This window comes from Acipenser ruthenus, chromosome 40 (genome assembly GCF_902713425.1).
Source record: "Acipenser ruthenus chromosome 40, fAciRut3.2 maternal haplotype, whole genome shotgun sequence".
Lineage (NCBI taxonomy): Eukaryota > Metazoa > Chordata > Actinopteri > Acipenseriformes > Acipenseridae > Acipenser > Acipenser ruthenus.
The window spans coordinates 7,866,657-7,890,090 of NC_081228.1; the positions used below are offsets into that span (position 1 = coordinate 7,866,657).

Sequence of the window (23,434 nt, forward strand, 5' to 3'; positions counted from 1 at the left end):
CAGTCCACATTGCCAGCAGTTCACATTACCAGCAGTTCACATTACAATGTGTTCACATTACCAGCAGTTCACATTACAATGTGTTCACATTACCAGCAGTTCACATTACAATGTGTTCACATTACCAGCAGTTCACATTACCAGCAGTTCACATTACCAGCAGTTCACATTAGAATGTGTTCACATTACCTGCAGTTCACATTACCAGCAGTTCACATTGCCATCAGTTCACATTACCAGCAGTTCACATTGCCAGCAGTTCACATTACAATGTGTTCACATTACCAGCAGTTCACATTACCAGCAGTTCACATTACCAGCAGTTCACATTACCAGCAGTTCACATTAGAATGTGTTCACATTACCTGCAGATCACATTACCAGCAGTTCACATTGCCAGCAGTTCACATTGCCAGCAGTTCACATTACCAGCAGTTCACATTACTAGCAGTTCACATTACAATGTGTTCACATTACCAACAGTTCACATTACCAGCAGTTCACATTGCCAGCAGTTCACATTACCAGCAGTTCACATTACTAGCAGTTCACATTACAATGTGTTCACATTGCCAGCAGTTCATATTACAATGTGTTCACATTACCAGCAGTTCACATTACAATGTGTTCACATTACCAGCAGTTCACATTACAATGTGTTCACATTACCAGCAGTTCACATTACAATGTGTTCACATTACCAGCAGTCATCATTACAATGTGTTCACATTACCAGCAGTTCACATTACCAGCAGTTCACATTAGAATGTGTTCACATTAACAGCAGTTCACATTACCAGCAGTTCACATTACCAGCAGTTCACATTACAATGTGTTCACATTACCAGCAGTTCACATTACAATGTGTTCACATTACCAGCAGTTCACATTAGAATGTGTTCACATTACCAGCAGTTCACATTACAATGTGTTCACATTACCAACAGTTCACATTACAATGTGTTCACATTACCAGCAGTTCACATTACAATGTGTTCACATTACCAGCAGTCCACATTACAATGTGTTCACATTACCAGCAGTTCACATTACCAGCAGTTCACATTAGAATGTGTTCACATTGCCAGCAGTTCACATTACCAGCAGTTCACATTAGAATGTGTTCACATTACCAGCAGTTCACATTACCAGCAGTTCACATTACCAGCAGTTCACATTACCAGCAGTTCACATTACAATGTGTTCACATTACCAGCAGTTCACATTACAATGTGTTCACATTACCAACAGTTCACATTACAATGTGTTCACATTACCAGCAGTTCACATTAGAATGTGTTCACATTACCAGCAGTTCACATTACCAGCAGTTCACATTACCAGCAGTTCACATTACCAGCAGTTCACATTACAATGTGTTCACATTGCCAGCAGTTCACATTACCAGCAGTTCACATTACAATGTGTTCACATTACCAGCAGTTCACATTACCATCAGTCCACATTGCCAGCAGTTCACATTACCAGCAGTTCACATTACAATGTGTTCACATTACCAGCAGATCACATTACCATCAGTCCACATTGCCAGCAGTTCACATTACCAGCAGTTCACATTACAATGTGTTCACATTACCAGCAGTTCACATTACAATGTGTTCACATTACCAGCAGTTCACATTACAATGTGTTCACATTACCAGCAGTTCACATTACCAGCAGTTCACATTACCAGCAGTTCACATTAGAATGTGTTCACATTACCTGCAGTTCACATTACCAGCAGTTCACATTGCCATCAGTTCACATTACCAGCAGTTCACATTGCCAGCAGTTCACATTACAATGTGTTCACATTACCAGCAGTTCACATTACCAGCAGTTCACATTACCAGCAGTTCACATTAGAATGTGTTCACATTACCTGCAGTTCACATTACCAGCAGTTCACATTGCCAGCAGTTCACATTGCCAGCAGTTCACATTACCAGCAGTTCACATTACTAGCAGTTCACATTACAATGTGTTCACATTACCAACAGTTCACATTACCAGCAGTTCACATTGCCAGCAGTTCACATTACCAGCAGTTCACATTACTAGCAGTTCACATTACAATGTGTTCACATTGCCAGCAGTTCATATTACAATGTGTTCACATTACCAGCAGTTCACATTACAATGTGTTCACATTACCAGCAGTTCACATTACAATGTGTTCACATTACCAGCAGTTCAAATTACAATGTGTTCACATTACCAGCAGTTCACATTAGAATGTGTTCACATTACCTGCAGTTCACATTACCAGCAGTTCACATTGCCAGCAGTTCACATTGCCAGCAGTTCACATTACCAGCAGTTCACATTACTAGCAGTTCACATTACAATGTGTTCACATTAACAGCAGTTCACATTACCAGCAGTTCACATTACCAGCAGTTCACATTACAATGTGTTCACATTACCAGCAGTTCACATTAGAATGTGTTCACATTACCAGCAGTTCACATTACAATGTGTTCACATTACCAACAGTTCACATTACAATGTGTTCACATTACCAGCAGTTCACATTACAATGTGTTCACATTACCAGCAGTCCACATTACAATGTGTTCACATTACCAGCAGTTCACATTACCAGCAGTTCACATTAGAATGTGTTCACATTGCCAGCAGTTCACATTACCAGCAGTTCACATTAGAATGTGTTCACATTACCAGCAGTTCACATTACCAGCAGTTCACATTACCAGCAGTTCACATTACCAGCAGTTCACATTACAATGTGTTCACATTACCAGCAGTTCACATTACAATGTGTTCACATTACCAACAGTTCACATTACAATGTGTTCACATTACCAGCAGTTCACATTACCATCAGTCCACATTGCCAGCAGTTCACATTACCAGCAGTTCACATTACAATGTGTTCACATTACCAGCAGTTCACATTACCATCAGTCCACATTGCCAGCAGTTCACATTACCAGCAGTTCACATTACAATGTGTTCACATTACCAGCAGTTCACATTACAATGTGTTCACATTACCAGCAGTTCACATTACAATGTGTTCACATTACCAGCAGTTCACATTACCAGCAGTTCACATTACCAGCAGTTCACATTACCAGCAGTTCACATTAGAATGTGTTCACATTACCTGCAGTTCACATTACCAGCAGTTCACATTGCCATCAGTTCACATTACCAGCAGTTCACATTGCCAGCAGTTCACATTACAAGTGTTCACATTACCAGCAGTTCACATTACCAGCAGTTCACATTACCAGCAGTTCACATTACCAGCAGTTCACATTAGAATGTGTTCACATTACCTGCAGTTCACATTACCAGCAGTTCACATTGCCAGCAGTTCACATTGCCAGCAGTTCACATTACCAGCAGTTCACATTACTAGCAGTTCACATTACAATGTGTTCACATTACCAACAGTTCACATTACCAGCAGTTCACATTGCCAGCAGTTCACATTACCAGCAGTTCACATTACTAGCAGTTCACATTACAATGTGTTCACATTACCAGCAGTTCACATTACAATGTGTTCACATTACCAGCAGTTCACATTACAATGTGTTCACATTACCAGCAGTTCACATTACAATGTGTTCACATTACCAGCAGTCCACATTACAATGTGTTCACATTACCAGCAGTTCACATTACCAGCAGTTCACATTACAATGTGTTCACATTACCAGCAGTTCACATTACAATGTGTTCACATTACCAGCAGTTCACATTGCCAGCAGTTCACATTACAATGTGTTCACATTACCAGCAGTTCACATTACCAGCAGTTCACATTACCAGCAGTTCACATTAGAATGTGTTCACATTACCTGCAGTTCACATTACCAGCAGTTCACATTGCCAGCAGTTCACATTGCCAGCAGTTCACATTACCAGCAGTTCACATTACTAGCAGTTCACATTACAATGTGTTCACATTACCAACAGTTCACATTACCAGCAGTTCACATTGCCAGCAGTTCACATTACCAGCAGTTCACATTACTAGCAGTTCACATTACAATGTGTTCACATTGCCAGCAGTTCATATTACAATGTGTTCACATTACCAGCAGTTCACATTACAATGTGTTCACATTACCAGCAGTTCACATTACAATGTGTTCACATTACCAGCAGTCCACATTACAATGTGTTCACATTGCCAGCAGTTCACATTACAATGTGTTCACATTACCAGCAGTTCACATTGCCAGCAGTTCACATTACCAGCAGTTCACATTACAATGTGTTCACATTACCAGCAGTTCACATTACCAGCAGTTCACATTACCAGCAGTTCACATTACAATGTGTTCACATTACCAGCAGTTCACATTGCCAGCAGTTCACATTGCCAGCAGTTCACATTACCAGCAGTTCACATTGCCAGCAGTTCACATTACAATGTGTTCACATTACCAGCAGTTCACATTAGAATGTGTTCACATTACCAGCAGTTCACATTGCCAGCAGTTCACATTACCAGCAGTTCACATTACCAGCAGTTTACATTAGAATGTGTTCACATTACCAGCAGTTCACATTAGAATGTGTTCACATTACCAGCAGTTCACATTACCAGCAGTTCACATTACCAGCAGTTCACATTGCCAGCAGTTCACATTACAATGTGTTCACATTACCAGCAGTTCACATTACCAGCAGTTCACATTACAATGTGTTCACATTACCAGCAGTTCACATTACCAGCAGTTCACATTACCAGCAGTTCACATTACAATGTGTTCACATTACCAGCAGTTCACATTACCAGCAGTTCACATTAGAATGTGTTCACATTACCAGCAGTTCACATTACCAGCAGTTCACATTACCAGCAGTTCACATTACAATGTGTTCACATTACCAGCAGTTCACATTACCAGCAGTTCAAATTACCAGCAGTTCACATTACCAGAAGTTCACATTACCAGCAGTTCACATTACAATGTGTTCACATTACAATGTGTTCACATTACCAGCAGTTCACATTAGAATGTGTTCACATTACCAGCAGTTCACATTACCAGCAGTTCACATTAGAATGTGTTCACATTACCAGCAGTTCACATTACCAGCAGTTCACATTACAATGTGTTCACATTACCAGCAGTTCACATTACAATGTGTTCACATTACCAGCAGTTCACATTAGAATGTGTTCACATTACCAGCAGTTCACATTACCAGCAGTTCACATTAGAATGTGTTCACATTACCAGCAGTTCACATTACCAGCAGTTCACATTACCAGCAGTTCACATTACAATGTGTTCACATTGCCAGCAGTTCACATTACCAGCAGTTCACATTACAATGTGTTCACATTACCAGCAGTTCACATTACCATCAGTCCACATTGCCAGCAGTTCACATTACCAGCAGTTCACATTACAATGTGTTCACATTACCAGCAGTTCACATTACAATGTGTTCACATTACCAGCAGTTCACATTAGAATGTGTTCACATTACCAGCAGTTCACATTACCAGCAGTTCACATTAGAATGTGTTCACATTACCAGCAGTTCACATTACCAGCAGTTCACATTACCAGCAGTTCACATTACCATCAGTCCACATTGCCAGCAGTTCACATTACCAGCAGTTCACATTACAATGTGTTCACATTACCAGCAGTTCACATTACAATGTGTTCACATTACCAGCAGTTCACATTACAATGTGTTCACATTACCAGCAGTTCACATTACCAGCAGTTCACATTACCAGCAGTTCACATTAGAATGTGTTCACATTACCTGCAGTTCACATTACCAGCAGTTCACATTGCCATCAGTTCACATTACCAGCAGTTCACATTGCCAGCAGTTCACATTACAATGTGTTCACATTACCAGCAGTTCACATTACCAGCAGTTCACATTACCAGCAGTTCACATTACCAGCAGTTCACATTAGAATGTGTTCACATTACCTGCAGATCACATTACCAGCAGTTCACATTGCCAGCAGTTCACATTGCCAGCAGTTCACATTACCAGCAGTTCACATTACTAGCAGTTCACATTACAATGTGTTCACATTACCAACAGTTCACATTACCAGCAGTTCACATTGCCAGCAGTTCACATTACCAGCAGTTCACATTACTAGCAGTTCACATTACAATGTGTTCACATTGCCAGCAGTTCATATTACAATGTGTTCACATTACCAGCAGTTCACATTACAATGTGTTCACATTACCAGCAGTTCACATTACAATGTGTTCACATTACCAGCAGTTCACATTACAATGTGTTCACATTACCAGCAGTCATCATTACAATGTGTTCACATTACCAGCAGTTCACATTACCAGCAGTTCACATTAGAATGTGTTCACATTAACAGCAGTTCACATTACCAGCAGTTCACATTACCAGCAGTTCACATTACAATGTGTTCACATTACCAGCAGTTCACATTACAATGTGTTCACATTACCAGCAGTTCACATTAGAATGTGTTCACATTACCAGCAGTTCACATTACAATGTGTTCACATTACCAACAGTTCACATTACAATGTGTTCACATTACCAGCAGTTCACATTACAATGTGTTCACATTACCAGCAGTCCACATTACAATGTGTTCACATTACCAGCAGTTCACATTACCAGCAGTTCACATTAGAATGTGTTCACATTGCCAGCAGTTCACATTACCAGCAGTTCACATTAGAATGTGTTCACATTACCAGCAGTTCACATTACCAGCAGTTCACATTACCAGCAGTTCACATTACCAGCAGTTCACATTACAATGTGTTCACATTACCAGCAGTTCACATTACAATGTGTTCACATTACCAACAGTTCACATTACAATGTGTTCACATTACCAGCAGTTCACATTAGAATGTGTTCACATTACCAGCAGTTCACATTACCAGCAGTTCACATTACCAGCAGTTCACATTACCAGCAGTTCACATTACAATGTGTTCACATTGCCAGCAGTTCACATTACCAGCAGTTCACATTACAATGTGTTCACATTACCAGCAGTTCACATTACCATCAGTCCACATTGCCAGCAGTTCACATTACCAGCAGTTCACATTACAATGTGTTCACATTACCAGCAGATCACATTACCATCAGTCCACATTGCCAGCAGTTCACATTACCAGCAGTTCACATTACAATGTGTTCACATTACCAGCAGTTCACATTACAATGTGTTCACATTACCAGCAGTTCACATTACAATGTGTTCACATTACCAGCAGTTCACATTACCAGCAGTTCACATTACCAGCAGTTCACATTAGAATGTGTTCACATTACCTGCAGTTCACATTACCAGCAGTTCACATTGCCATCAGTTCACATTACCAGCAGTTCACATTGCCAGCAGTTCACATTACAATGTGTTCACATTACCAGCAGTTCACATTACCAGCAGTTCACATTACCAGCAGTTCACATTAGAATGTGTTCACATTACCTGCAGTTCACATTACCAGCAGTTCACATTGCCAGCAGTTCACATTGCCAGCAGTTCACATTACCAGCAGTTCACATTACTAGCAGTTCACATTACAATGTGTTCACATTACCAACAGTTCACATTACCAGCAGTTCACATTGCCAGCAGTTCACATTACCAGCAGTTCACATTACTAGCAGTTCACATTACAATGTGTTCACATTGCCAGCAGTTCATATTACAATGTGTTCACATTACCAGCAGTTCACATTACAATGTGTTCACATTACCAGCAGTTCACATTACAATGTGTTCACATTACCAGCAGTTCACATTACAATGTGTTCACATTACCAGCAGTTCACATTAGAATGTGTTCACATTACCTGCAGTTCACATTACCAGCAGTTCACATTGCCAGCAGTTCACATTGCCAGCAGTTCACATTACCAGCAGTTCACATTACTAGCAGTTCACATTACAATGTGTTCACATTAACAGCAGTTCACATTACCAGCAGTTCACATTACCAGCAGTTCACATTACAATGTGTTCACATTACCAGCAGTTCACATTAGAATGTGTTCACATTACCAGCAGTTCACATTACAATGTGTTCACATTACCAACAGTTCACATTACAATGTGTTCACATTACCAGCAGTTCACATTACAATGTGTTCACATTACCAGCAGTCCACATTACAATGTGTTCACATTACCAGCAGTTCACATTACCAGCAGTTCACATTAGAATGTGTTCACATTGCCAGCAGTTCACATTACCAGCAGTTCACATTAGAATGTGTTCACATTACCAGCAGTTCACATTACCAGCAGTTCACATTACCAGCAGTTCACATTACCAGCAGTTCACATTACAATGTGTTCACATTACCAGCAGTTCACATTACAATGTGTTCACATTACCAACAGTTCACATTACAATGTGTTCACATTACCAGCAGTTCACATTACCATCAGTCCACATTGCCAGCAGTTCACATTACCAGCAGTTCACATTACAATGTGTTCACATTACCAGCAGTTCACATTACCATCAGTCCACATTGCCAGCAGTTCACATTACCAGCAGTTCACATTACAATGTGTTCACATTACCAGCAGTTCACATTACAATGTGTTCACATTACCAGCAGTTCACATTACAATGTGTTCACATTACCAGCAGTTCACATTACCAGCAGTTCACATTACCAGCAGTTCACATTACCAGCAGTTCACATTAGAATGTGTTCACATTACCTGCAGTTCACATTACCAGCAGTTCACATTGCCATCAGTTCACATTACCAGCAGTTCACATTGCCAGCAGTTCACATTACAAGTGTTCACATTACCAGCAGTTCACATTACCAGCAGTTCACATTACCAGCAGTTCACATTAGAATGTGTTCACATTACCTGCAGTTCACATTACCAGCAGTTCACATTAGAATGTGTTCACATTACCTGCAGTTCACATTACCAGCAGTTCACATTGCCAGCAGTTCACATTGCCAGCAGTTCACATTACCAGCAGTTCACATTACTAGCAGTTCACATTACAATGTGTTCACATTACCAACAGTTCACATTACCAGCAGTTCACATTGCCAGCAGTTCACATTACCAGCAGTTCACATTACTAGCAGTTCACATTACAATGTGTTCACATTACCAGCAGTTCACATTACAATGTGTTCACATTACCAGCAGTTCACATTACAATGTGTTCACATTACCAGCAGTTCACATTACAATGTGTTCACATTACCAGCAGTCCACATTACAATGTGTTCACATTACCAGCAGTTCACATTACCAGCAGTTCACATTACAATGTGTTCACATTACCAGCAGTTCACATTACAATGTGTTCACATTACCAGCAGTTCACATTACAATGTGTTCACATTACCAGCAGTTCACATTACCAGCAGTTCACATTGCCAGCAGTTCACATTACCAGCAGTTCACATTACCAGCAGTTCACATTACCAGCAGTTCACATTACTAGCAGTTCACATTACAATGTGTTCACATTACCAGCAGTTCACATCACCAGCAGTTCACATTACAATGTGTTCACATTACCAGCAGTTCACATTACAATGTGTTCACATTACCAGCAGTTCACATTACCAGCAGTTCACATTGCCAGCAGTCCACATTACAATGTGTTCACATTACCAGCAGTTCACATTGCCAGCAGTTCACATTACCAGCAGTTCACATTACCAGCAGTTCACATTACTAGCAGTTCACATTACAATGTGTTCACATTTACAGCAGTTCACATTACCAGCAGTTCACATTACAATGTGTTCACATTACCAGCAGTTCACATTACAATGTGTTCACATTACCAGCGGTTCACATTACAATGTGTTCACATTACCAGCAGTTCACATTACCAGCAGTTCACATTACAATGTGTTCACATTACCAGCAGTTCACATTACAATGTGTTCACATTACCAGCAGTTCACATTACCAGCAGTTCACATTACAATGTGTTCACATTACCAGCAGTTCACATTACCAGCAGTTCACATTAGAATGTGTTCACATTACCAGCAGTTCACATTACAATGTGTTCACATTACCAGCAGTTCACATTACCAGCAGTTCACATTACAATGTGTTCACATTACCAGCAGTTCACATTACCAGCAGTTCACATTAGAATGTGTTCACATTACCAGCAGTTCACATTACAATGTGTTCACATTACCAGCAGTTCACATTACCAGCAGTTCACATTACAATGTGTTCACATTACCAGCAGTTCACATTACCAGCAGTTCACATTAGAATGTGTTCACATTACCAGCAGTTCACATTACCAGCAGTTCACATTGCCATCAGTTCACATTACCAGCAGTTCACATTACCAGCAGTTCACATTACCAGCAGTTCACATTAGAATGTGTTCACATTACCAGCAGTTCACATTACCAGCAGTTCACATTACAATGTGTTCACATTACCAGCAGTTCACATTACAATGTGTTCACATTGCCATCAGTTCACATTACCAGCAGTTCACATTACCAGCAGTTCACATTACCAGCAGTTCACATTAGAATGTGTTCACATTACCAGCAGTTCACATTACCAGCAGTTCACATTACAATGTGTTCACATTACCAGCAGTCCACATTACAATGTGTTCACATTACCAGCAGTTCACATTGCCAGCAGTTCACATTACCAGCAGTTCACATTACCAGCAGTTCACATTACAATGTGTTCACATTGCCAGCAGTTCACATTACCAGCAGTTCACATTACAATGTGTTCACATTACCAGCAGTTCACATTACAATGTGTTCACATTACCAGCAGTTCACATTACAATGTGTTCACATTACCAGCAGTTCACATTATCAGCAGTCCACGTTGCCAGCAGTTCACATTACCAGCAGTTCACATTACAATGTGTTCACTTTACAGTTTGTTCACATTACCAGCAGTTCACATTACAATGTGTTCACTTTACCAGCAGTTCACATTACAATGTGTTCACATTACCAGCAGTTCACATTACCAGCAGTTCACATTACCAGCAGTTCAAATTACAATGTGTTCACTTTACCAGCAGTTCACATTACCAGCAGTTCACATTACCAGCAGTTCAAATTACAATGTGTTCACTTTACCAGCAGTTCACATTACCAGCAGTTCACATTACAATGTGTTCACATTACCAGCAGTTCACATTACAATGTGTTCACATCACCAGCAGTTCACATTACCAGCAGTTCACATTACCAGCAGTTCAAATTACAATGTGTTCACTTTACCAGCAGTTCACATTACCAGCAGTTCACAATACAATGTGTTCACATTACCAGCAGTTCACATTACAATGTGTTCACATTACCAGCAGTTCACATTACCAGCAGTTCACATTACAATGTGTTCACTTTACCAGCAGTTCACATTACCAGCAGTTCACATTACCAGGTTATTGTTAGGACTGAACATTATTATATTAATAAAAACCACGACTTGTTTTAGGATAGTATTGGGAATTGTTAAGCCTGATCTTGGCAAAGTTTGTAAGCATTTGTTTTCCATTTAAACACATTAAGCCACAGTAAGCATTTTAGGATGTCCCCATAAACAAACACATAATGGCTGGTTTCACAGACCCTGATACTAGTCCTGGACTACCTAGTGTTAATATAGGTAAAGTAAATCAAGATGAGTCCTAATCTGGGTCTGTGAAACCAGCCAATAAAGTAGAAATACAAACATGATCAAATCAAACCTAAATAAAAAAAAAATGAAAAATCATATTTCAAAAACCAAAAAAGAAGGCAGCTGAAAAGATGTCCGTCTTAGGTATAGGTATATTGTGTTTATTGCACATATTGGTTATTAATTATAGGTGCATTTTATTAAGCGGCCACCACCCAATGTCCCACATGTTAAGCGGTCCTCCTTGAACAAACCTTTGGGAACCCCTGGGCTAAACAATAATAAACATGTCAATGGAAAACACCAGAGAACAGTTACAGACAGAGGAGCATGCCTTCCTTAGAAGAAATGAAATCGGGAAGAATCCAAATCGTCTCTGTGCAGCGAAACATGGGAGATGTATCTGTGCATTAGAAAAACATGAGGGGCAGGAAGCATCTTTTGCAATTCAATTCAATTCGAATGCAATTCAAGCCCACTAAATCAAGGAGCATCTCTATAATTAAAGGCAAAGTAGTAGATAAAACATTCTTCATTAATTGTGAGGCAATACCAACAGTGTCTGAGAAGCCAGTGAAGAGTCTTGGGAGATGGTACGACGGGGATCTAAAGGACACAGTTCGTGTGGGAGAAGTTAGACAACAAGCAGTGGAAGGGTTGAAGAGCATAGACAGCTGCGCTCTACCAGGTAAACTAAAACTCTGGTGCTTTCAGTTTGGTCTACTGCCGAGGTTGCTGTGGCCACTGACTGTGTACGAGGTTTCTTTGACAACAGTAGAGAAGCTGGAAGCTTTAATCAGTTCATACATCAGGAAATGGTTGGGAGTTCCACGCTGCCTCAGCAGAGTGGGACTTTATGGTAAAGGAATACTGCAGCTACCAGTCTCTGCTCTAACCGAGGAGTTTAAGTGCGCCAAGGTCAGACTGGAAATGACATTAGTAGAGTCACGCGATAAATGCGTAAGGGAGGCAGCACCTGTGTTGAAAACTGGAAGAAAGTGGGCGGCAAAGAAAGCTGTGGAAGATGCAAAGGCTGCCCTTCGAATTGGTGATATCATGGGGCAAGTTCAGCATGGAAGAGGGGGTCTTGGTTTCAGTTCAACTCCTCCTACATGGCACAAGGCGGCCCCAGCTCAAAGAAGGAAGCTGGTAGTCAACGAGGTGCAAAAGCAGGAGGAGAGGATGAGGTGTATAAAGGCCATTTCCCAGGCCAAACAGGGAGAATGGATGAGATGGGAGAGTGTGGAACAACGCAAGATTGGCTGGCAAGACCTATGGTCAATGGAACAGAGCAGGATTAGTTTCCTCATCAGGTCAACATATGATGTTCTCCCATCACCACAGAACCTAAACCTCTGGGTAGGAGAGGATCCCTCATGTCCTTTGTGTTCATCACCTGCAACATTAAGGCACATTTTGACAGGATGTAAGGTGGCTCTTAGCCAAGGACGGTTTACTTGGCGCCATGACCAGGTGCTGCGATGTTTGGCCTTAGCATTGGAAGACAAGCGTAACATGACCAATAAGTTGCCACCTGTTCCATCAAAACATTACACACAAAAGACAACATTCCTCCGCCCAGGAGAGCAACCACCAAGAAAAGGTGTTAAAACCAATCCTCGCCCAGGACAACTGGAAGCTGCTAGAGACTGGAATATGCTGGCAGATGTTGGTCAACGGCTTATTTTTCCACCTGAGATTGCCACCACTAACCTTCGACCAGATATTGTCTTGTGGTCTGGATCAGCACGCCTTGTTCACCTGGTAGAGTTAACAGTGCCATGGGAGGACGCTGTAGATGAGGCGTATGAGAGGAAGAAACTGCGGTATGCTCAACTAGCCACTGAAGCGGAACAGCGAGGATGGAGAGTTCGGGTTTACCCAGTGGAAGTGGGTTGTCGAGGATTTGTGGCACACTCTACAACCCGGTTTCTCAGAGACGTCGGATTCAGTGGCCAAGAGTTGCGTCGCACAGTGAAGAACTTATCTGAAGCAGCAGAGAGGAGCAGCAACTGGCTGTGGTTGAGACGGAAAGATTCTGGCTGGGGACAGGTAAGTAAGCTGGGCTGAGTTGAGTGGGGGACGGAGGGGGGTGATGCTGGGACGCCAGAATCACCGTCGAGCCCTCTTGAGGTGTCGTGGGCTAGTCGACGAAACACTGAGGATGGAAGGTGCCCACTTGAAAACCCCAGAGATGTACCCTACTTAGCTCAATCCAGACGGTTGTCATGCTGATGCGCTGGGGAGGCCGCACTTTGGTTGATCCCCGGAGCCAGCATCGCAGCCGTTGTGTGTGCTGATGCGCCAGGGAGGCAAAATAAGCTGATCCCTGGAGCCAGCATTACACTTCAGCCATTAACACCAGACAGAAGGATATCTACATCATCATATGGAAGGAAACGTAAATGGATGGAGACGCATATGGATCACATTAGTTTACTGTAAAGCTACGTCTTAGTTGGTGCTTATCTTGGCGAGAGCCGAGTTCAAATCAGCATGAAGTTTTAACATCTACTCTCGTGTAATGGAAATCATTTTAGAGCCGGGACTCGCAATCCACGGCCTGTTTATCCTCTGACTGCGGCCCAGTGAATTCATTCCATTTCACTGAAGGAATATTTTTTTAAACTTTGTTGACTTGCTTTTTCAAATTTTTCACATAAAAGCAGCACACCATTTTAATTCGTACTGCGGAGCGTAACCGTTTCTCATCAGCTTGTCTCCAACTCATTTCACGAGTCTTCCTCTCCTTTCTGAAATGCACAAACCCGCTGCATTGAAAGAACCCATTCCAACATAGGAGGCTTGTTGCTAGGGAGCTGACATCACTGCCTTGTGGCTTTTGCTAGTGCATTGCTGCTACAACTGAACAACTCGTTGGCTAAAATAAAAACCGCTTCAGCAAGTAGATATTTAATTTGCTCTGTGTTATTGTGCAATGCGTGTGTATATGGTAACGATATTAATGCTTTGTTTTTAATTGTTTTGTATGTTTTTGTTTGTGATGTGTATTGTGCAGTATGAAATCAAATGAACAGTAATTCTAAAGGAAATTGCCTCTATGTGTATGCCTATGTATATTGCAGCTAAGGGTTAAACTCGGATTATTCTTTGGTAATGTGCGGCCCGCTACACACATTAGGTTAAACTAGTTTTCTGGATATGCGGCCCGTGATAAAAGTTTGGTTGATGACAGAGGCAGCCGTCAGAATAGAAAATCAAGCATCCACAGATGATTCACAGATGTCATGCTGTACAATGCAGAGGAATAATCGATATATCCCTGGTCTGTGGGATGGACTCCACCAGCGCACCTGTGAACACAGGCTACAGTGAAACTCAAATAACAGAATTCCTGAAGTGAGTGACAGGTTTGGGGAGTGCAGTTAAACAGGAGAATTTCATTTTCAGCTTCAGGAACAGTCCGGTGGCAGTAAACTAAACTGTGTATTGAATTTTCAAACTAGGAGTGGTCCTTTCATAGACACGTGGATTCCTGGGTAGCAAACGAACTACCTCAAAGAAAACCAGACCACATTCATGAACAGCCCTTAGTCAAAATCGAAGAGTTATGAAGCTGCTTGAAAGCTGTAGTAAAAGAAACAGTGATGTCTGATGTTCAGCTAAACCAAGAATTTGAAAATATGCGGCAACAGACGCAATCTGAACTGCAGCTGAAAGGATTAGAGAAACGGGATGTTGCGTTAGACATATCTAATGAACTGAGACAGAACTAAAGCAGCCAAGGCAGTTCGTTTAATCAGATTTTACAAACTGTCCCGGATTTGACTCACTATGGTAAAAAGTATTTTATCTTAGTGACAAACACATCTCAAGTGGTACCAGGGAATCAGACTGTCTTTGAAAGCTGATTACAAGAAGCAGAAAATCAGTTGGCAACACATATAATAGCATGCTGTTGTGAGTTTGACACTGAGAAAAAAGCAAATGGAGCAGATCACCATGAAACCTATTCAAGAAAGCTGCTACACACTGTAGATGAGTGGGTGTAAGAACATTAGGGTCTAAAGACCAAGTCCATGTTCAATCTTGAGCTAAAGTGGTTGTGTCTGGAGAAGTTCAAATCTCAGTACTTGTCTACTTTTACAGACCTTTATCAAGAGATAGATCAGTGCCAAAAGAAAGCTAAGAAATTAACAGATATCGCCCTGACGCATGCTGTCAAGCAATATGTAAACCGGGGCCATGGAATAGAAATCGTAGATGACATTTTGACAGAAGCAAAAGCTTTGGAGTTTACCTCTTGGACATTTTTCCAGTTATCAGTTCTGTAGCACTATAAAGACATTGCGATTTCAGAGTTTGAGATCTTCTGCAGCACTTTGGATAAAGACATTGCAATTTCTGAGTTTGAGATCTTCTGCAGCACTATAAAGACATTGCGATTTCTGAGTTTGAGATCTTCTGCAGCACTTTAAAGACATTGCGATTTCTGAGTTTGAGATCTTCTGCAGCACTTTAAAGACATTGCGATTTCTGAGTTTGAGATCTTCTGCAGCACTTTAAAGACATTGCGATTTCTGAGTTTGAGATCTTCTGCAGCACTTTAAAGACATTGCGATTTCTGAGTTTGAGATCTTCTGCAGCACTTTAAAGACATTGCGATTTCTGAGTTTGAGATCTTCTGCAGAACTATAAAGACATTGCGATTCCCAGGGTCACTTTGGGAGCCATTCTGTTTTAAATCAATGCCAACAACGAGGAGTTTGTGCAACATAGATTTTATTGAGGATTTGAAGCAGACGGCGAGTGCTGAATTTTCTGAAGAGTGTGACATCAAACACACACTCTCTGATCTGCCCTTTAAACCACAGAATGAATTGGTCGAGAGAGTGTTTAGTTGTAGAGGGATGGCTGGAGGAGCGGGTCACAAAGACCACGTTGCTTCAGTGCATCAAGCGAATGGACTGCCAGGTATGCATTCGAGGACTCAAGGAAACCACTAGAATCCAGGTGCTGATCCAATGCAAATAGTAGGTGTACATTCCAGAACAAAGATACACATTGGAATTTCTATCCATAGAAACAATATCAAACATTGAAGCCTCTGACTGTAAAATTCAAACATTGAAGCCTCTGACTGTAAAATTCAAACATTGAAGCCTCTGACTGTAAAATTCAAACATTGAAGCCTCTGACTGTAAAATTCAAACATTGAAGCCTCTGACTACTGGAAGCATGTCCTGGTCACATTTAATGAACAGTTTGCTGAGGACTACAATGCAAATCAAGCTGATATCCCGAGAGAATGGAAACGAATCACAAAAGAGAAAGCATTGAAAAGCTTACAGGATTGCACTTTTAAAGATGTTTCTGTTAAAACATGCTGCTTGTTAGATCAGTTTGAAATATACTGTTAATTATCATTATAAACAATGCTGTTTGGATGAGATGGGTATGAATGCATTTCATCAACTCAGAATGTATCTGTACCAGCTGAGCACGTGCTTCACATATTGGAATGGTTTATACTGTACCAGCTGAGCACGTGCTTCACATATTGGAATGGTTTATACTGTACCAGCTGAGCACGTGCTTCACATATTGGAATGGTTTATACTGTACCAGCTGAGCACGTGCTTCACATATTGGAATGGTTTATACTGTACCAGCTGAGCACGTGCTTCACATATTGGAATGGTTTATACTGTACCAGCTGAGCACGTGCTTCACATATTGGAATGGTTTACACTGTACCAGCTGAGCACGTGCTTCACATATTGGAATGGTTTATACTGTACCAGCTGAGCACGTGCTTCACATATTGGAATGGTTTATACTGTACCAGCTGAGCATGTGCTTTACATATTGGAATGGTTTTATTTTACAGTTTTATGGATTCTGTATTTTAATGTGCTGTCATCTTGGATTTTTCCTGATCAGTCTATGGGAGGAAGTCCAAGGAGGATGGGGTTTAGAATGTAGTTACCACAATGCTAATGTCTGTCAGACAACCACATAATATATGAAATACTGCAAAACAAAACAAGAAACCCAATGCCTGTTCTGATCTGTTTGTTCTTTACCATTACATGAATGCAAAGTGTTGATTTTAGAGGTGCCCCCATATATCTACTGCTGTATTGCTGACTGTACAATAAAGACTGTGACAGGGTAGCCGTGTGGTGACGTCAGGCCAGACGCAGGAAGAAACACAAAAGAGAAATACTGCAGTGCACAAAGACGCTGCAGCGCCGTTTATTTAAATAACAAGAATAAACACACACAGAGTAAAAATAAATCAAACAAAACAACATCACCAACACTGAGGAAGACAAGTCGGGCTGGGCAGCAGCCTTCACTGATCCTTGGTTTCTTAGTTTCTTTTGATTTCAGACGTCTTCTCTCGCTCGTGTTCTCCCCACTACTCTCCACCCCCAACTGAGAGCGCTGCAGGTTTATATACCGTGCCGAGGGGTTTAACTAGCTAGTAATGATTCTATTACCCCTCGGCCACTATCTGCACCAGTTTATTAATTACGTGCGACTGCCGGCTAGTTTAACAACGCACTAGCGACAGCCACACATTACCACGAGGTTGTAAAATTGTGGATGGGGCTTCCCATCCACGCTGCCAAACAAAACCTACGACTCTTCACTGTCACATTAACAAATAATAATAATAATAATAATAATAATAATAATAATAACTCACCACAATAATAATAATAATAATAATAATAATAACTCACCACAGTAATAATAATAATAATAATAATAATAATAATAATAATAATAATAATAATAACACCACAAAATAAATACAAAATGATAAATTGCACAGGGGCGGAGGGGTGACCCGGTTCTAAAGTAAACAAATAATACATTTAAATCAAAACAAATACATTTTACACAGGGCTGTGCCCTGCCCTCTTTTCATGTGCGGGGCTCCCAGCCCTCACAAACACATTTATGCTTCACATGATACTCTTGATCACATTTCAAGATGCTTCTCAAAAAGCTTCACTTGAGTTATTTAATGAATGTTTTTTCAGAGAGTTTGACTCATTACATTATTTAAGACTGAAAGAAGTTAAAGAAGTGACACTAATATATATATATATTTACTATTTACAGAAATATTACAGGTACACTGAAAAGTGAACATCTTCTGTACATCTCAAAGCTTCCGTAAAATAATAATACATGACATATAATAATTCTACAAATGACTTCACATTCTTAATTTGACACAGACGGCTGCCACACAGCTTCCTTGTCTATTGGTTTGTGCGATCGCTCTGTGTGGTAACATCAGGCACAATGAAGTGGAAAAGATGAAGCCTCAGCTGAGTCGTTTATTCTGTCTGTGTCATCAGCTTCTCTGCAATGGGGTCACACCTGGAACAATACAGACATGGAACAAAGAGACTGTGGTTAGTAAAGCACATGGGTGAGAAAAGCACAATGGAGTCAGTCTGTGTTTGTGTTTGCACCCTCAAAACTAGCAAGAAAAAACTCAAAATCCTAACTGCTGCTCCCTGCACCTCTGTTACAGTCACACCATTTCATCCTTACAGAAGATGGAGGCTCATTTTACTCTGCTGTGAACAGAATGAAAATTATACCCAATAATGTATAAGCTGTGATGGGATTAAAATAGATGAGATCAGTCAGAAGAGTCCGATATAGATTTCAGTCTCAATAACACAGAAATGTATAACACATCCCTGTATAAAGCTGTACTATAGCAGTGACCAAAACAGACGAGATGAAAGACAGTGAAAGGAATGATCCCAGATCTGTGAAGCAGCTCAGCTCTGAGTGTCCCCAGGACTGAGTGCAGCAGGAATGCGAGAAGCAGGAGCGCTCTCAGGCTCTCCTCTGAACTCTACCCTCCTTGTTGGTGTGCTGTGCTCTGTCCTATCAAGACAATGCTGGAGTATCAGTGAGAAGCAGGAGCGCTCTCAGGCTCTCCTCTGAACTCTACCCTCCTTGTTGGTGTGCTGTGCTCTGTCCTATCAAGACAATGCTGGAGTATCAGTGAGAAGCAGGAGCGCTCTCAGGCTCTCCTCTGAACTCTACCCTCCTTGTTGGTGTGCTGTGCTCTGTCCTATCAAGTCCATGCTGGAGTATCAGTGAGAAGCAGGAGCGCTCTCAGGCTCTCCTCTGAACTCTACCCTCCTTGTTGGTGTGCTGTGCTCTGTCCTATCAAGACAATGCGGGAGTATCAGTGAGAAGCAGGAGCGCTCTCAGGCTCTCCTCTGAACTCTACTCTCCTTGTTGGTGTGCTGTGCTCTGTCCTATCAAGACAATGCTGGAGTATCAGTGAGAAGCAGGAGCGCTCTCAGGCTCTCCTCTGAACTCTACCCTCCTTGTTGGTGTGCTGTGCTCTGTCCTATCAAGTCCATGCTGGAGTATCAGTGAGAAGCAGGAGCGCTCTCAGGCTCTCCTCTGAACTCTACCCTCCTTGTTGGTGTGCTGTGCTCTGTCCTATCAAGACAATGCTGGAGTATCAGTGCACGTCACTGGCCAGGTTTACATGCAGTTCCAATTTTCACAAGCTGTTATCATCTTTATCAAGTTTAGCAGGAAGATGTCACATGAAACATGAAACATGAGAAGAGATTTACAATCATCACATTTGATTAAGAAGGGGACCCACAAGCGTACTTTTGACACTGGCGTCCGTTATGCATGTGAGACTCACAGGAAACACAAAATCTTATGTAGCTCAGAAGAGTCAGGCAACTGTCAACTTAAATAACATACCATAGGCCACAGTACCAATCTCAAACCATAGGCTACAGCTGATTCTCAAGAGAACACTGAGTTCAAGTACAGAACTTTCTAAACCCCTCCATTCAATTGAACAAAAACAGTACATATTTTGAAATGCAAGCAGTGCTGTTTAATACATGTTTCTGGGTTAATGATTGATTGATTAAGAAAAAGAACAGAACAAATAGTAATTAAAAGTGCATGAAAATATATCTTTACCTGTCATTGTTGGTGGAGTTGGATAAGTTGGATGAAGCATCACTTTGTTCATTTGCTGAAATAATAATAATAATAATAATAATAATAATAAATAAAATCAATACGAGCAGAAACCAGGAATGAGGAGATCTTTCATAGAAGAGTTTTTAAAGCCCTTCTCACTTGGGTTTACAGACGTGATCAAATTTGTTGGTACCCTTACAGCTCATTGAAATAATGCTTCATTCCTCCTGAAATGTGATGAAATTAAAAGCTATTTTATCATGTATACTTGCATGCCTTTGTATGTCATAGAATAAAGCAAAGAAGCTGTGAAAAGAGATGAATTATTGCTTATTCTACAAAGATATTCTAAAATGGCCTGGACACATTTGTTGGTACCCCTTAGAAAAGATAATAAATAATTGGATTATAGTGATATTTCAAACTAATAAGTTTCTTTAATTAGTATCACACATGTCTCCAATCTTGTAATCAGTCATTCAGCCTATTTAAATTGAGAAAAGTAGTCACTGTGCTGTTTGGTATCATTGTGTGCACCACACTGAACATGGACCAGAGAAAGCAAAGGAGAGAGTTGTCTGAGGAGATCAGAAAGAAAATAATAGACAAGCATGGTAAAGGTAAAGGCTACAAGGCCATCTCCAAGCAGCTTGATGTTCCTGTGACAACAGTTGCAAATATTATTAAGAAGTTTAAGGTCCATGGAACTGTAGCCAACCTCCCTGGGCGCGGCCGCAAGAGGAAAATCGACCCCAGATTGAACAGAAGGATAGTGCGAATGGTAGAAAAAGAACCAAGGATAACTGCCAAAGAGATACAAGCTGAACTCCGAGGTGAAGGTACGTCAGTTTCTGATCGCACCATCCGTCGCTTTTTGAGCGAAAGTGGGCTCCATGGAAGAAGACCCAGGAGGACTCCACTTTTGAAAGAAAAACATAAAAAAGCCAGACTGGAATTTGCTAAAATGCATATTGACAAGCCACAATCCTTCTTGGAGAATGTCCTTTGGACAGATGAGTCAAAACTGGAGCTTTTTGGCAAGTCACATCAGCTCTATGTTTACAGATGAAAAAATGAAGCTTTCAAAGAAAAGAACACCATACCTACAGTGAAACATGGACGAGGCTCGGTTATGTTTTGGGGCTGCTTTGCTTAGCCTGGCACAGGGTGCCTTGAATCTGTGCAGGGCACAATGAAATCTCAAGACTATCAAGGCATTCTGGAGCGAAACGTACTGCCCAGTGTCAGAAAGCTCTGTCTCAGTTGCAGGTCATGGGTCCTCCAACAGGATAATGACCCAAAACACACAGCTAAAAGCACCCAAGAATGGATAAGAACAAAACATCGGACTATTCTGAACTGGCCTCCTATGAGTCCTGATCTGAATCCTATCGAACATCTATGGAAAGAGCTGAAACTTGCAGTCTGGAGAAGGCACCCATCAAACCTGAGACAGCTGGAGCAGTTGCTCAGGAAGAGTGGGCCAAACTACCTGTTAACAGGTGCAGAAGTCTCATTGAGAGCTACAGAAAACGTTTGATTGCAGTGATTACCTCTAAGGTTGTGCAAAATATTAGGTTAGTGGTCCCATCATTTTTGTCCATGCCATTTTCATTTTTCTTATTTACAATATTATGTTGAATAAAAAATCAAAAGCAAAGTCTGATTTCTATTAAATATGGAATAAACAATGGTGGATGCCAATTACTTTTGTCAGTTTCAAGTTATTTCAGAGAAAATTGTGCATTCTTCGTTTTTTGTGGAGGGGTACCAACAAATTTGAGCACGTCTGTATATTTGAATGTTACTGTAGTTTAGAATCTAGCAGGTGTGGCATTAGAAAACAATGAGCTCCTAAAAGCAGAGCAAACCAGGTAGAGACAGCTCTGCAGAAACACATAGATTACAACTCTGAACCATAGAAAACAATGAGCTCCTAAAAGCAGAGCAAACCAGGTAGAGACAGCTCTGCAGAAACACATAGATTACAACTCTGAACCATAGAAAAGATATTAAGAAGGTACAGGCAGTTTCTACAGATCGGTTTTCCTGTAGCGCAAGTTAAATTGTTCACAAGAACAGTATTGAAAGAACTGCATTCTAACCCCCTATAACAAATTAAGATTTGTCTTTTAAATTGTAATTATTGAATTGAATTCTCTTTGTTTTTCTCCAGTCTTGATCTGCAAAAAAAGTGTTTTTTATTTTGAAAAATAAGTTATTTCTTCTTAAATGTATACAATTAAAACACATCTAACTCTGCGCTGGTGTGTAGTCAGGGCTCCTGGCACCTAGGAGTGAATTACAAAACTCAGGGTTACTGTATTTACAAGTGAATCTATCAGCAGCTTCATATCATTGAGAAATGTATTGTCATTATTCCAGACACTGGAGAAGGTTGTGATTGCACTCATGTTATTAGAGCACACATGCCAGGGCTGGATTCACTTTCCCTGCACCCAGCCCTGCTTTATACAACTATAGGACCCTGTTGAGATTCATTGCTAAAAGCACTCCCTAAAATCACCAAGAAACTCTGACCTCGTGCACTAAAACCACAGAAGATATTTTTCTGAAGATTCTGCCAGTTACTCTCCTTCATGTGCAATTTTTATTTTTCACGCATTAAAAGAACACAAATAGTAGCCCAAGTAAAGTCATGACTGGGGGCTCGAGTCATTTCTGCTTTAGTGACCAGGGTGACCCGTCCAGCTTTGGACAGGACTGCCCTGAAATTGTGGGTCAGTGTCCCTGTCCAGGGCCTCCCAAAATATCCCGGTTTCCTTGAGTTCCACCGACTGCAATGAGATA

At 41.0% G+C, this 23,434-nt stretch overlaps 1 protein-coding gene across 3 annotated transcripts in view; it reads right to left on the reverse strand.

Moving 5' to 3' along the window:
* LOC117397449 (major histocompatibility complex class I-related gene protein-like) overlaps nucleotides 1–23,434 on the reverse strand; it is a 140,669-nt gene that overhangs the window by 87,018 nt on the left and 30,217 nt on the right. Inside the window, exons 6-7 of one of the 3 annotated variants that reach the window (XM_059010216.1) lie at nucleotides 20,621–20,675; nucleotides 17,850–19,021 (exon numbers count right to left, since the gene is read on the reverse strand). In XM_059010216.1, the coding sequence (XP_058866199.1) occupies nucleotides 18,979–19,021; nucleotides 20,621–20,675 (98 nt within the window). In that variant the 3' untranslated portion in view covers nucleotides 17,850–18,978. Of the gene's footprint in view, nucleotides 1–17,849; nucleotides 19,022–20,620; nucleotides 20,676–22,881; nucleotides 22,915–23,434 lie in introns of those variants that run through there. The other 2 variants (XM_059010218.1, XM_059010215.1) reach the window with 2 other exon arrangements.